The 14,451-nt window shown below is 33.5% G+C and overlaps 1 protein-coding gene across 1 annotated transcript; it reads left to right on the top strand.

The window, feature by feature from the left end:
- Nucleotides 1–7,644: 7,644 nt before the first annotated feature.
- LOC112022179 (myb-related protein 306) lies at nt 7,645–9,686 on the top strand. The gene is made up of 3 exons (XM_024054757.2): nt 7,645–8,172; nt 8,382–8,511; nt 8,809–9,686. The coding sequence occupies exons 1-3, from the start codon at nt 8,040–8,042 to the stop codon at nt 9,515–9,517; spliced, it is 972 nt and encodes a 323-aa protein (XP_023910525.1). The 5' UTR covers nt 7,645–8,039; the 3' UTR covers nt 9,518–9,686.
- Nucleotides 9,687–14,451: the final 4,765 nt, after the last annotated feature.

The raw sequence follows: 14,451 nt of genomic DNA, 5'->3' as shown, positions 1-14,451 counted from the left end.
AATTTTATAGAGGACTATAGGGCAAACTTTTAGACTATACTAAGATTGCTCCCTTTTTCTTTTCTTGTACTCGTATAGTCGTACTCTTTAAATCTTTTTTTTTTTTTTTTTTAATTTTTAATTTGAAACATTTTCTGACCATCACACCTTTCTCATGTATTAATTTCAATTTCAATTATAGGGGACCATAGGGCTATTAATAAGCCGGTTCCATTAGTCACATACCCAAAAGCTTTCATGTCTATCATTTTCAAAATTCATGAAAGGTAAGTGTGATAGTGAAACTGAATGCATTCAAACCCAATTTGCATCCTAGCCATATAGACTGTGTTTGGATAGCAGGTTTTTCTGCTGAAAGTTAAGTTGCGTTTTACTTTTTTTTTTTTTTTTTTTTTCTTCTGGCCGCACTTGTTGACTGGGGGGACAAAATTCACTGTGCGTGCACTGTTCACGCACTGTTTACATACTGTTTATGTATTAAAAAATATTAAAAGTGGGTCCCACGATACTATTTACACATTTAAAAATTATTTTGCTACAGTATTTTCAGCAACAATCAGTTTTTATCAACTTTCAGCAACAATAAGTGCTATCCAAACGGACTCTATAGTGTTAAAAAAGATCTAATTCCACTCACTATATGGTGCTCTCCCTCTCTCTCTCTCTCTCTCTCTCTCTCTCTCTCTCACGCACGCTGCACGTGCACTGGCGCCTCAATTGTTGTATTTATAATACACACAATAATAGTGTTCCAGAATCCAGACTAAGCTTCCTACACTGTACAATGCACAACTGAGCTTCAGTCGTCCCTGAATCTTCAATAAAAGAGAAAAATGGTTTTCTGAAATTGTATGTGGTAGTACTATATGTTTTACTGAGGAACTTTTTGCAGTGCCGTGAATTTCCTGAACAAGGTTTCACTTTTACATACAAAGCATTCATGGCAAATGCACTTAAAAGACAATGTTGCCGACAACAATATATAGAGCTGAGCTAACAACATCGACATAGAGACCAGTTAGCATAGATGTGAAGCTTATAATGGTAGTGTAAGCATTTATTTTTTGCTTACCAAATTATAGTAAGAACGCGTAGCATAATGTTTTGTCTACCCTTTGATTCGAATAATTAATGTGACATTAATTTCAAAATTTTTGTGATTCAGTGATACTATTTGATTTTCCTTGTACGAATAACCTCAGTTTGAATAAGAGATTTAAAGTTTGATCCCTGTTTACACACCAAATCAATTGGTGTTTTGGTCTAATACGAATAACCTCAGTTTGAATAAGAGATTTAAAGTTTGATCCCTGTTTACACACCAAATCAATTGGTGTTTTGGTCTAATGATAAAGAATAATAATCAAGAGTGGACTCTATAAGTTGAAATAAAAAATAAAAAATATATTAATTTAGAAAATACCTTGATTATTTATATGATGGTGTCAATTATAACAAAACAACACTTGGATGCAAAAGAAATTTTTTTTAACTTATATCCACCATATATGTGGAAGAAATTGATTAGGAAACAAAAATAAGAAAACTAATGTGACTTTAAGGCGTGTTTGAACACTCTTTAAAGAGAGAACACCTCAACACAAAAGAGTTTGCTTTGAAGTTACAGACAATTGGTACTAGGAACTGCCTGCCAATCCTCCCATGAAATCATACACAAAGCCCATTTTTTGCTCGTAGAGTACTGACATGCTCATCTTCGACCCCCTCTGTTCAAGGTCAACACCGACCCTAGATGGTTTTCGTACTTTTGATTCTTTGCAGGTGAGGCAACAAGCTAATAAGCCAGCTCATACTTTAGCAGCCTATGCTAAAGATATAGACTATTTTGTAACATAGATAGAGGACTGTCCACCTTTTATTGAATCATTGGTGATTCAAGATACTTTGTTATTTTCCTTAATTTAATGAAAGTTACGTATTTCTTATAAAAAAAATTAAGTTATATAAGTTTCAAACCCTTAATTAGATCATGACTCTTCATTTGAGTCAGTACATTCTATAAAAAAATTATGACTTTTAAATTTGTATCTTGTTTATTTATAATCTTTAAAAACAATATTTTTTTTACAAAAATTCAGAAGAAATAACACGCATTTTTACTCCAATTTTGATACATATCATAAGGCTGTGTTTGTTTCAACTTCAAACCACTTCCGGAAATTAATTTCTGGAAAATTGCTGTGTTTGGGTGCTTGGGAAAATTGGGTCAACGGAAATTGATTTCCCCTTTGACCGTAAAACAGAGCTCCCACGGGTGAAATTGATTTCACCTTCTATTTTCACTTCAAATGCTATTTTCCGGAAAACACAGAGAGAGAGCACGAAGAAAGAGAGAGAGAAAGAGAGACCCAGACCAGCGAACGACGAACCGACGAACCGACGAAACGACCTAGACTAGCAACCGCCGGCAACCTTCGACCCACGAACCGACGAACCCAGCAACCCACGAACCGACGAACCCAGAGCAACCCACAAACCTCGATCTCGTCGCCGACCCATCGCCTTCGACCCAGAGCAACCCACGAACCGACGAACCCAGCAACCCACGAACCGACGAACCCAGAGCAACCCACGAACCGAGATCTCGTCGCCGACCCAGACCAGTCGCCTCCACACTCTCTCTTCCTCGGTCTCTCCGTTTTTTTTTTTTTTTAATTTGATTGTTGTTGTTGGTTTTTTTTTGGATGAACTGATCCTCGGTCTCTCCGTTTTTATTTTTATTTTCCGGAAAATAGCATTTTCGGAAAATATGTATTTTCCGGAGAATGTTTTACACGAAACAAACACAGCCTAAGATTCATAACACGCAATTTTTAGAGTCATGTCCACAACACTCAACTATTTAATTTGTACGTGTTTGTGTTACTTTTATATACCCAACAGAACTTTTAAAATCTTCCCATATAGGATAGGGTTATAAGACACAAACTCCGTATCACAGTTTATACTAAATCTATAAAAATGTATGCATTTTACATGAGGAATGCATAGATGTCATTTTTAACTTAACAATTTAGCAAACAAACCAGTTTATAATTTGTTTGTAATAAACTAACTGTGTGGTTTCTTGAACATAATTACTAAATGAGTAATGCTATGGACACTATTTTTTATAATTTATTTCACAACCACTATAGGGCTATCCAGAAACCTGCCCAACTTGACACCCCCATTCATTTTGGAATCAACCTGTTGAGATTCGACCACTTTTGATGGTGGCAAGGTTTTAAAACACACCTCTTACGAGTCAATTGTCATTGAGAATTTGACTCGACACTTAACCTATATGACCTAATAACCCTTACCTTTTTTTCTTGCAACATCTTTGCCTAAGGATAGTGGAGATCTTAAGATTATCAACTCTCCTCGTTGCCACCAACCCCAAACTATGATCGGCATTAGATCTGCAACTATTGTCATATTTGTCCAGTTTCGACCAAATTTGTCTTCTACTCTAGCAAGATCTCCGCCTAAAGATGGTGGAGATCTTAAGATCTTTGCCCAGCTGGCTCATCACTAGCCCCAAATTAAACCATGATTATGTGTGTATTTGGCAAAAATTAAAAAGTCAGCTTATTTTACTATTCAGCTTATTTTAGCTACTCATCATAGACTGTACTTTTTGATACTATTAATAAGTCGCAATGTACTATTTCAGTTAACTTTTACATTTATTTGCAGTACTCTTAACAAAAAAATTTCAATTTCAACAAAATAAGTAAATCTCACCTATAACCATATCTTCATTCGGTGCCGTCATGGTCTGGTTTTGACCAAATCCGATTGCCACCATGGGCACTTGAATAGTCAAGCTGTCCTTTCTGATCGGTTGATAGGTAGGTCGATTTTGTTTGGCTCTACTGTGCATCATTCATAACAAATGATGTCATCCATTTGAAAAATATTGTGTTTTTATTTATTATTATTTTTATTTATAATTATGTTCTTAAACTAATTGTTACTAAAATCTTGGATCACTTTAAGGTGATCCTTTGTCTGTCCCTACAACTAAAATCTAATATCCGAGAAAAATGACTTTTTGTTGTTCATTAGCTGTCTTTTAGGAAAGTTAGGTTTTTTGAGTGTACTACTCTACGGTGCTATAACGTACCGTGCTAGAAGCTTTTTCCTCTTCCATTATACAAAGCAATTACACTTCCATTTCGATGAAAATCTCATCAATAAATCATGTTATTGTCTTAGGAAAAATAGATTCAGTAAAGGTCTTTTTTTTTTTATAAGTGATTCTATGAAGAATTAGTTTCACTTTCACAAATTTCCCTAAGCTTTACTTGACAACTATCAATTGTTTGGCACAATGATAACTTTAGACTCAAGCATGATACTCTGAATTTCCTGTGATTAATTCTGCGCGGCATAGTCTCACTTACATTTGTTTCATATCCACTTTACCATTAACTTTTCATATCGTTATAAAAACTTTAGGAAAATGTTAAAGTTAAGATTTATCAGCAAATGCTTATAAATTATAATACCAATAAATATAATTGGTGTCACATCAACAATATATTATTATCGTGCAATTTAAAATTATAGTCATTCCACAAGTATAAGTTTATGTAAAGTGAGAGGAGGTAAAACTTGGGGTTCAAGTCTGCAGAAAGAAACTTCACACACATACTTAAATTATGTTAGAATAGAATTTCTATCTCCCAAATATATATATATATATATATATACACACTACAATTTAAAAATTAACATATTAGTTTGGAAAAATTATAAGTTGATTAAAAAATTTGATACTAAATGCATACCTACTGTCTCATGCTGTACTGAAGCATATGCAGAGAGCAAAGACAAAAGCGTCACGCCTACAAATACTGTATCACGCGCTGAAAGAACATGTTCTTCTGATATGCTAGTGGGCCTATAATGTTGACTCTTGCTACTTCAAACGTCAATAATTTAATGCCAATACTTGAATAAGGAGAGAAAGGAATAAATTCTGATTAGAACTTAGATTGTCTCATCGTAATCACAATTAATTGCCACCCATGCATGCAATCGAACATGACGGACGAGGTGAATGCATCAATCTATACAGCCTCAATTGGCAAATGGCAATGCACCTAATACAATTATGCTAAGTACAGCAACTAAATTGACCTTGTAATTTCCCAATTGAAGCTGATCCACTAATTAATTAGATGGTAGATCTCTCTATTTTCAACAATAAAACTTATTCCAGGAATATTCTTTGGAGTATATTAGCCCTTTCTCTCGGTGCGTTTATAGTTCGGGTTATACATGATGAAACTTTCATTAAAATACACTATACTTTATTTGTTTTAGATAAAATTAAAGTACAATACTTAACAACTTATTAGATAAACATTTTGAGAATTATACAGATAGATTACATATTTTCTTTGTTCTTAACATTCATACTAAATTTAGTATTGATTGGATGTTATTTACTATTTGATTTCTAAACTTATTTTTGTGTAAATTTTAAAGTATAAAAAACATAAAATTTAAACTTGTTATAGATGAGAAGATTCTTCATATCTTATCTTCTTGGTATTTTACAACCATTTAGGGAATAGAGATATAATATAATTCAACGACAAATTTGTTTTTTAATACAGAGTTATCAATTAGTATAATATGGGCATAATCATGGTATATTTTGAACCCAACCAACATATGTATTGAATAAATAATTTTTAAGAAAAAAATACAGAAAAAAAAAAAAAAAAACCTGTAGTCTTAGGCTCCACTTGGGAGGAGGAAATGAAATGGAATGAAAAGAATAAAAAAAATAATTTTAGAATATTCTTCATTTCTTTTGTTTGGGAGTTTTAATGGAGGGAATGGAAAATTCATTCTCTTATTTGGGAGTTTAAGTGGGAGGGAATAAAATGGGTAGGAGGGAACACCCATTCCTTTCTATTTCCTTAAAATCTCAAATTTTCATTCCCCCGAAATTAGGAGGAATGGGAGGGAATGAAATTAGATTTAATGATTTTTTACTAAAACTCCTAAAATACCCCTATATATTCAATCATTTATTTTAAAACAGGGTTTAATAGTAATATTGTCATAAAATGACTCCATTCCATTCCCTCCATGTTGCTCCCAAACAGGATTACTTACATTCCATTCATTTTCATTCATTTCCATTCCTTTATTTTAAAACATCCAAACAAGGTTACTTAATTCCATTCCATTCCATTCTTTTTCATTCCTTTCCCTTACTTAAATATATTTCATTTCATTCCATTCCTTTCTATTTCCTTATGATTATCTCATTCAATTCCATTCCATTCCCTTATGAACTCCCAAGCGGAGCCTTATACATGTGAAATATTAAACCCCATACGTTAATTTTACTAATTTAAACCCCACACTTTTATTAGTGTGATAACAAAACCCTCGGTCCTATTTCATTAAATTCTGTCTTAACGGCAATAAATTTGACATCAATGTACACAAGAAATTTTTTTTTTTTTTTTCAATAGATCAAATTAGCAATGGCATTTTCCATTGAACTTAGAAAGAAAATGGTAAAGATGTTCTAATAAGTTTTTTTGCCTTTTTGGTAAAGTTTTCATAGTTTCTAGTATGAGGAAACAAAACAATTGGATATACAGGTTGACTAATCTTTAATTAGACACATTCTTTTAATAAATTTATAGTTACAAAAATAGTTGAGGTGAGATTTGAATGTTAGTTCTCCTTAAAAAAAAAAATTAAACTATACCACTACATTACATGACCCTTGGCTAAATCAGCACAATTAAAAATATAAAATTTAATTTGTCATAGTATAAAACTATAGGATTTTTTTTTCCCATGTCTTCATATGTTTTTAAACAAACTTGCACAAAATAGCCCTACCATTTTCTATTTCTCATCATACTAGATCCTTGTTGAGTTGCTATATTCAAAAGAGAAAAAAAAGTTAATGAATACTCTAAGAACAATAATTTATGACATATTTTTAAAAATATTATGAAAAAACAAACAAATATTTTTTAATATTTTTTGTAAAAGTAACATTAAAATTCTTCTAAAATGATCTATTAATAAATGCTCCAAAAGTACTTGTTAATCAAACTTTATTCAAAATAAGCTTCAATACATTTTTTAAAATATATTTTTTAAATATTTGTAAGATATTTGTTAAAATCTTTAATCTATTCTTTATAAGAAGGGATTGGATATTTAGTCTGGCCAAAACAGTCTAAGAAACCAATCAAATTTAGTAGAATATTACTTTTTGATACCGGAAAACCGCACCAGGTGCCGCTGTGGATTTTAGCAAGCAAAAACAGTAGGCCAAAAAACTCAAATAGAATTAGAACCTTTTAAATCCCAATTCACACCCCCCACATTTCTCTCTCTCTATATATATTTTTTCAATTAAAAAGCAAGGTACAGAGCTTCTAGCAAATCATATTTATCATCATTATACTCGTAAACAGATCTCGATGACGGAAAGAGACCATTAAATTCTTTCTGTTTTTGAGAGAAAGATAAGTCAATTTTTTCATTGTCGAAACTTGTATGAAGTTACTAGAGGTTTGGATTTTATTTTAAATTTTTTTCACTAGAGTCAGCCAGCAAGGTTTCAAGTCATTATTCATGACATGTGGGGTTTAGAGGCTTAAAGCAGGTTTTAGGGTTTTCACCCAGTGCAGTCACATTGAATGCCACGCGGTATTGTGAGGCAGAAGAAGAGGGTATTGTCACAGCTGCTGACTTTGGCTTGCCCTTGAGTTAATGCTCTTGCTGTCACCTTTTGACTCTTTGGCTTCCTTTTTGCTTTCCTTAGGTCAGCGTTTCTCTCCCCACCTCTTCCTTATAGCTTCATTTGTTCTATTTATGCAGGACCAACAGACCTTGGCCTTGGACACTTGTCTTTGCTCATCTAAGAAAGAAAATTAATAGAACTAGGACTTTAGAGAGGAAGAAAAACCTAGCTGAAGAAAATTTCAGAAGACTTTTTTTGTGTAAATTAAAGCAGAGAAGTGAAAAAAACAAGGTGTGAAATGGGTAGGCCTCCTTGTTGTGATAAAGAGGGAGTCAAGAAAGGACCATGGACTCCTGAAGAAGACATCTTATTAGTCTCTTATATTCAAGAACATGGTCCTGGGAATTGGAGGGCTGTTCCTACCAATACAGGTTAAATATCTTTGTTTTTTTTTTTTTTCTTTTTTTTTTAGGGGGTTATTTTAGGGAAATGCAATAAAAGATGATTTTTTTTTTTGTTGTTCTTTTCTTAGATGACTGTAAGAGGTTTATGTTTAGTTTGAGATGCCTATTTGGGTATCTTTGCTTTGGATGATCTTATATTACTTGTATTGATTTCTTCTCCATATGTGGGTTTTCAGGGTTGCTTAGATGTAGTAAGAGTTGCAGACTTAGATGGACTAATTATCTCAGGCCAGGGATCAGGCGTGGTAACTTTACTGACCATGAGGAGAAGATGATAATCCACCTTCAAGCTCTTTTGGGCAATAGGTAACATCTCTCTCTCTCTCTCTCTCTCTCTCTCTCTCTGTGATTAAGCACTTCTAATTTAAAAACTTTAAAGTTCTAATCCCAAAAAGAATAGATGAGGGTTGTTTTAGTTTAGTGATCACCTGGCTAGCTAAAAGATATATAGTATTAGTTTGTAAGCAAATTAAAGAAATATAGTATTAGTTTAATGATCACTGGCTAAAGAAAATATTTGTAAGGAAAAAAAGTATTAATTTGTTTGTTGTTGAAGTGTTTGGATTCTTTAAATTAATTTATGGCACATTGATTATGGTGCAGGTGGGCTGCCATAGCTTCATACCTCCCACAGAGAACAGATAATGACATTAAAAATTATTGGAACACCCATTTGAAGAAGAAGCTCAATAAGATTCAATCAGGCGCAGAAGGCCATTCAAAAGATGGGTTTTCTTCACCATCACAATCAATCACAAGAGGTCAGTGGGAGAGAAGGCTCCAAACAGATATCCACATGGCGAAGCAAGCTCTAAGTGAGGCCCTTTCCCCAGAGAAGCTAATAAGCAACTCTGGCTTGTCTGAATTGAAGCCCTCTACTGGGTGCTTGTCTAACACACAGCCAGCAGCTCAATCATCAACCTATGCATCTAGCACTGAGAACATAGCCCGGTTGCTCAAAGGTTGGGTGAGAAATTCACCAAAGTCAGCTAGGAGTAACTCAGCTATAACTCAAAATTCCTTAAACAACATGAGTGGGACTGATTCAGTATCCAGTGAAGGGACTCCAAGTAAGGCAAACAATGAGATTGAACAATCTGAGACATTTGAATCTCTGTTCGGGTTTGAGTCTTTCGACTCTTCACATTCGGATACATCACAGTCTATGTCACCTGAGGCAAGCCTTTTCCAAGATGAAAGCAAGCCTTTGCCATTGTCATTGCTTGAGAATTGGTTGTTTGATGAAGGTGCCAGTCAAGGGAAAGAATTCCTTAGTGATTTCTCATTAGATGACAATGCTAATTTTTTCTAAAATGGTTGTTGTTTTGGGGCATCTTTTTTGTTCTAGGTCTTGAACTGATTGAATTTAACAGTTGCCTTGACAGAAGGAGTTTCTTATTGCTTTAGTGCTAGAGCAAAAGTGTAAATTTCACATTATTGTGTTAAAATGTCTTGATTGAGAATAAATTAATTTCCAGTCTTGTATCTGCCCCTAATGAAATGTTTTATATGTTATAGCTAGCTTGATTAGAAAATAGAAATGCAAACTAAATTTCAATTTAAGATATCTTAAAGTTTATGGTGGTAATTCAATTCTACTATTAAAAGTTTTGTAGTTTATTGACATTGTTTCTTTTCTTTTATGAAAAGAATTAGGGTTCAAATCCTCATTTCTTTGTAATTCAACTCTACTATTAAAAGCTTTGTAGTTTGTTGACATTGTTTGATTTCTTTTATGAAAAGAATTAAGATTCAAATCCTCATTTCTTTGTTTATATATACTATTGAAATTTGAAGTGTTGGAGTTTGGACTCCCAATCTTCTATTATTTCTACCGATTGTGTGATCGATGGACATGAGACCTTTCAATGAAAATTAAAGGTTCTAACTCATGAATTATCATCTTCTTCATATATTTACTTCCAAATTAAAAGAAAGAAGAAAAGAACTTGTAGAATTAAATTTCGCATGCCAAAAGTAAGTGAGATAGCTAGCATATTCATCACCGAATTAAACGTTTATTGAAGTATAGGAGAGCTTATTAATACCGAATAGTATTGAATAATCACTTAAAAGTATTCATTTTAGGATGATTTAATTTGAGGTTTTTTTTAGGTTAACTAGTTTATGTGTGAAGTTAATGAACAATAAATACCCAACTACTTTGTTTATAGCATGACATAATGTTTAGGCCACTGTAGACAAGTGTCTTAAGGGCACAAGTGACCTTACATTAATTTTATGAGGTAGTTAAATACATTATATCTATATATATATATATATATATATTTAAATTAAGGTAATTTTGGGAAGCAAGAAATTACTTAATTAAAATGTAAGCTTTTCATATTATGTAAAATGTAATAGGGAAAATTCATGCAAGAAATTCTTTGTTCTTGGTTTTTTTTGCAATTTTTGACCAAACCAATTAATTAAGAGATGTAACCCATAAACAATAAATGCAGATTAGGTTTCTATTTCTAGATTCATTTAAAAGGAAGTTTATTATAGGTTATAGGTTCAATGCACTTGATTTAACTATGGTTAATATTATAATAACTTTTCATCAAGATAAACGTTTTAATAAATAGACCATTGGATTTTATTATGTTCTTATACTTTTATATTATCTATAAAATATTTGTGAAAATCACATTTTTGTCCCTACATTTTCAGGCGATTCTCACTTTAGTCTCAAAATTTTATTTTTACCGCTTTTAGTCCCTAAAATCAAAAAGCAATCTTGTTTTTGTCTCTATTGTCATCTCACTAACGGAAATAGTCTACGTGACAAACGGAGTGCACCACTGACACACTAAATGCTGATGTCAACATTAAAATAATAATAATAAGATATACTATTTAGCATTTTAAAAATGCCACGTCATCTTTTAAAAACAAAAAATTAATTTATGAATTTTAACTAAATGAAAAAAAGAAGAAGGAAAAAACAGAAATAAAAACAAAAAATCATATAAATTGAGATCTAACTTTATCTTAAGGAACAACAGACAAGAACGAAAACCCAAAAAGTTCAAAACCCAAAAACATGATTGAGGAGATGTCACTGCATGGGGAAACATGATTGAGGCTATTAGTGTAAGCTAGTGTGTGTGGAGTCCTGGTGACACATGAAGTGTGTGGGACGATTCACCAAGGCTATTGGCAACTAAGTGGGCACTCCCAAAATCAAAAAATCCACAAACAAACTTGTTGAAAACCCACAAACAAAGTGCAGCGACTAGAAATCAAAAACCTATTCCAAATAAACCTGCTGACATCCAGACCTCTTTTTTTCGACACCCACAAATCCTCTCCATCTTGTTCCTTCTAGGTCGTCGGGGACGGTGAGATCTCTGCTTCAGCTCGATGGTGATGGCTCGACAGTGACAAAATCCCACCAACGATCCCAGTAGCAAAAACACCAAAAAATCAAATTCCAATGATGGCAAGAAAAAAGCAAAAGAGAGAGAAAGCGAAGAGAAACTCGCCATTGCTAAGTTGGATGGGTCCACAATGGGTTCTTATGTTGGGTTCGTGGGGGTTTTGATTTGAGAATTGAGTTGGTGAGTTGTTGTGCCTGTGATGTGAAACACACCAGGACTCCACACACACCAGCTTGCACTAATATAGCCTCAATCGTGTTTTTGAGTTTTGAATTTTCTGGGTTTGTGTTCTTCTTTGTTCTTACTCAAAATAAAGCTAGATCTCAATTTATATTATTTTTGGTTTTCATTTATGTTTTTTTTTTCATTTAGTTAAAATTCATAAATTAATTTTTTAAAAGATGATGTAGCATTTTTAAAATACTAAATAAAATATCTTATTATTATTTTAATGCTGACATCAACATTTAGTGTGCCAGCGGTGCACTTTGTTTGCCACGTAAACTATTTTCGTTAATGAGATGACAGTAAGGACAAAAACGAGATCGCTTTTTGATTTTAGGGATTAAAAGTGGTAAAAATAAAATCTGGAAACCAAAGTGGGAATCACTTGAAAATGTATGGACGAAAATGTAATTTTTGCCTAAAATATTTTATATTTCAAGAATTTTGTTTATATTCTAAAATAATAAAAATTCGCTCGTAAATTAAGTAGTAAATAACACTCAGTTAATGTGAAATTTAGTGAAATGAAAAGGCAAAATGTAGTGTAATTGTGCAAAGTAGGTAGAAAACATGTACTAATTTAATGTTTATAATTGAAAAATTTTAGTTTAATCAAAAGTTAGAAACGACTATAATATTAACAAAATTTTATATTAAGTGCAACTTGAATTCAAGTCATGTATGTCGATCTTTACTTGGCAAGAAATTTATTGTTCTTGTTTAATTCGTCTATTTCCATTTGAAAGGGAAAAATCAATTATCATAACTTATATCACAAGATACACTTGGCGTTCTAGACTCTCTCTCTCTCTCTCTCATTTACCAGTTGAATGTGATCAAATGCTCTATAAGCCAGAAATAGCTTTGGAAATATGTAAATTGGCCTTAAATGCACATGTGAAAGGCTTTGATATTCATCACTCGTTTTTTGCAAGCTGTAGGAATTTTAATTTGTCCAAGCAAGTTTAATTAATATCCACACTGTAAAGGTGTAGAAGGAAAAGAACCATAAGCTCCTCATGATGAATACCATTTTCCAGATGGCAAACAAAGCTGTTTAAATGGAAAGAAAAAAGCGCCCCATTCACCAACTTTGGTAATTGCTATTAAAGGGTCTATTTAATACTTGCCCCCCTGCTAGTATCAGAAGGTAATGGCATGGCATAGAGGTCATGTCTATGCGAAATAGACTACCAAAGAGATATAAAAATCAAGGTACCACTTGGAAATGAAGCTTCCTCTTGGACATTTCACATAATTTAGTGCAGTTAACATAGACCATATAGTGAAGACGGTGAGGGTGATGGGCTCACGGTCATGGGTTTAAGCTGTCTTGGCTCAGAGGTGTATGGGAGCTCATTTTCCTTTCAATAAAAGAACCATCTAAATCAATAATTCTTACTAGTCCACTTATTATGTCCAACTACATAATTCTAAAGAACAGTGCTTTATGTACTGAACTAGTATTTTCCATATCATTTCAATCTAACTAGCTATAAACTACAATCCTTAGCATTTGTATGACAGGCCGGCCATTCCATCTTTTAAGGTATGATGGACTGTAGAGAATTTAAATTTTCCCCCACCAAATATATAATTCCAGAAGGATAGAATCATGTGCCTTTCAAACACCACCTCTTTTTTATTTATTTTTTTTTATATATATTTTTTCATTTTTTTTTTTAATTTTTTGGATGAGATTCAAACACCATCTTTTTAGCGCAGACATTGGCGAAGCCACTTGAGGACGGAGGGGGCCTTGGCGCCCCAAAATTTTTGAAAAATTTTATTTTTTTTGAAATATCCTAAATAATTTAAAATTTTTAAATAACCTTATCATTTTCGCCCCCCATATCTGATAATATACATACTTAAGAAAGTCTAAAAATAAACATAATTTTCATTTAAATAAAATACAATCCATAAATACATATATCAACTGTGGGGCCCGTGGGCCTGATAGCCTCAGCCCATTGTATAGTAGGCCCAAGGCCCGCGCCGAGGAAGGATGACCATCCAAGGCTAAATTAGGGAGAGACTCTTTTTTGAACCCACGCCGAGGACCTCTTCGTCCTCGGCCTACCAAGGATAATTTTGGGAAGGGACAAGCCCAGAGCAAGCTGTCACCTCCACACTTAATGCATTCACCTGACCCCTCTGGCCGCATTAATGGGGATGCAACCCCTTAGCAGGGCGACGTTGATCAATGTGAACACTTGAGTGTTGATAAGGCCTTTGATATGACGGATGGTCAGAAGAAAGGCGAATGGATGATCAACAGATGGAAGAACGAGATAGGACAATGAAGACTATATAAAGAGGAGCGAGTAAAGTTAGAAAGGAGAGAAAAAGAAAGAAAGAAGGCAAAGGGCTCCTCGGCCATGAGCCGAGGAGCATCCCCCAGTTGTAAACAGTTCTAAGTATACTCTAATAAAAGAAGAGAGTTCATGCTCACGGAACGCTGGCCAGCGCCTAAACCTTCGATCCACTCTCTAAAAATTTATTGTTTGGGCTTGTTGGGCTGAAAACCCATTCATACTCTGGGTCCAATCCAAATTGAGTCCTCACAATTGGCGCCGTCTGTGGGAAGGATTAGGGCGCTGGCCGGCGCACCAGGCGATTGTTCTAAGTGGTC

Source organism: Quercus suber, unplaced genomic scaffold (genome assembly GCF_002906115.3).
Source record: "Quercus suber isolate HL8 unplaced genomic scaffold, Cork oak 2.0 scaffold_602, whole genome shotgun sequence".
Lineage (NCBI taxonomy): Eukaryota > Viridiplantae > Streptophyta > Magnoliopsida > Fagales > Fagaceae > Quercus > Quercus suber.
The sequence above is the reverse complement of the archived record's forward strand: the minus strand, read 5'-3'. Positions and strand labels throughout refer to the sequence as shown.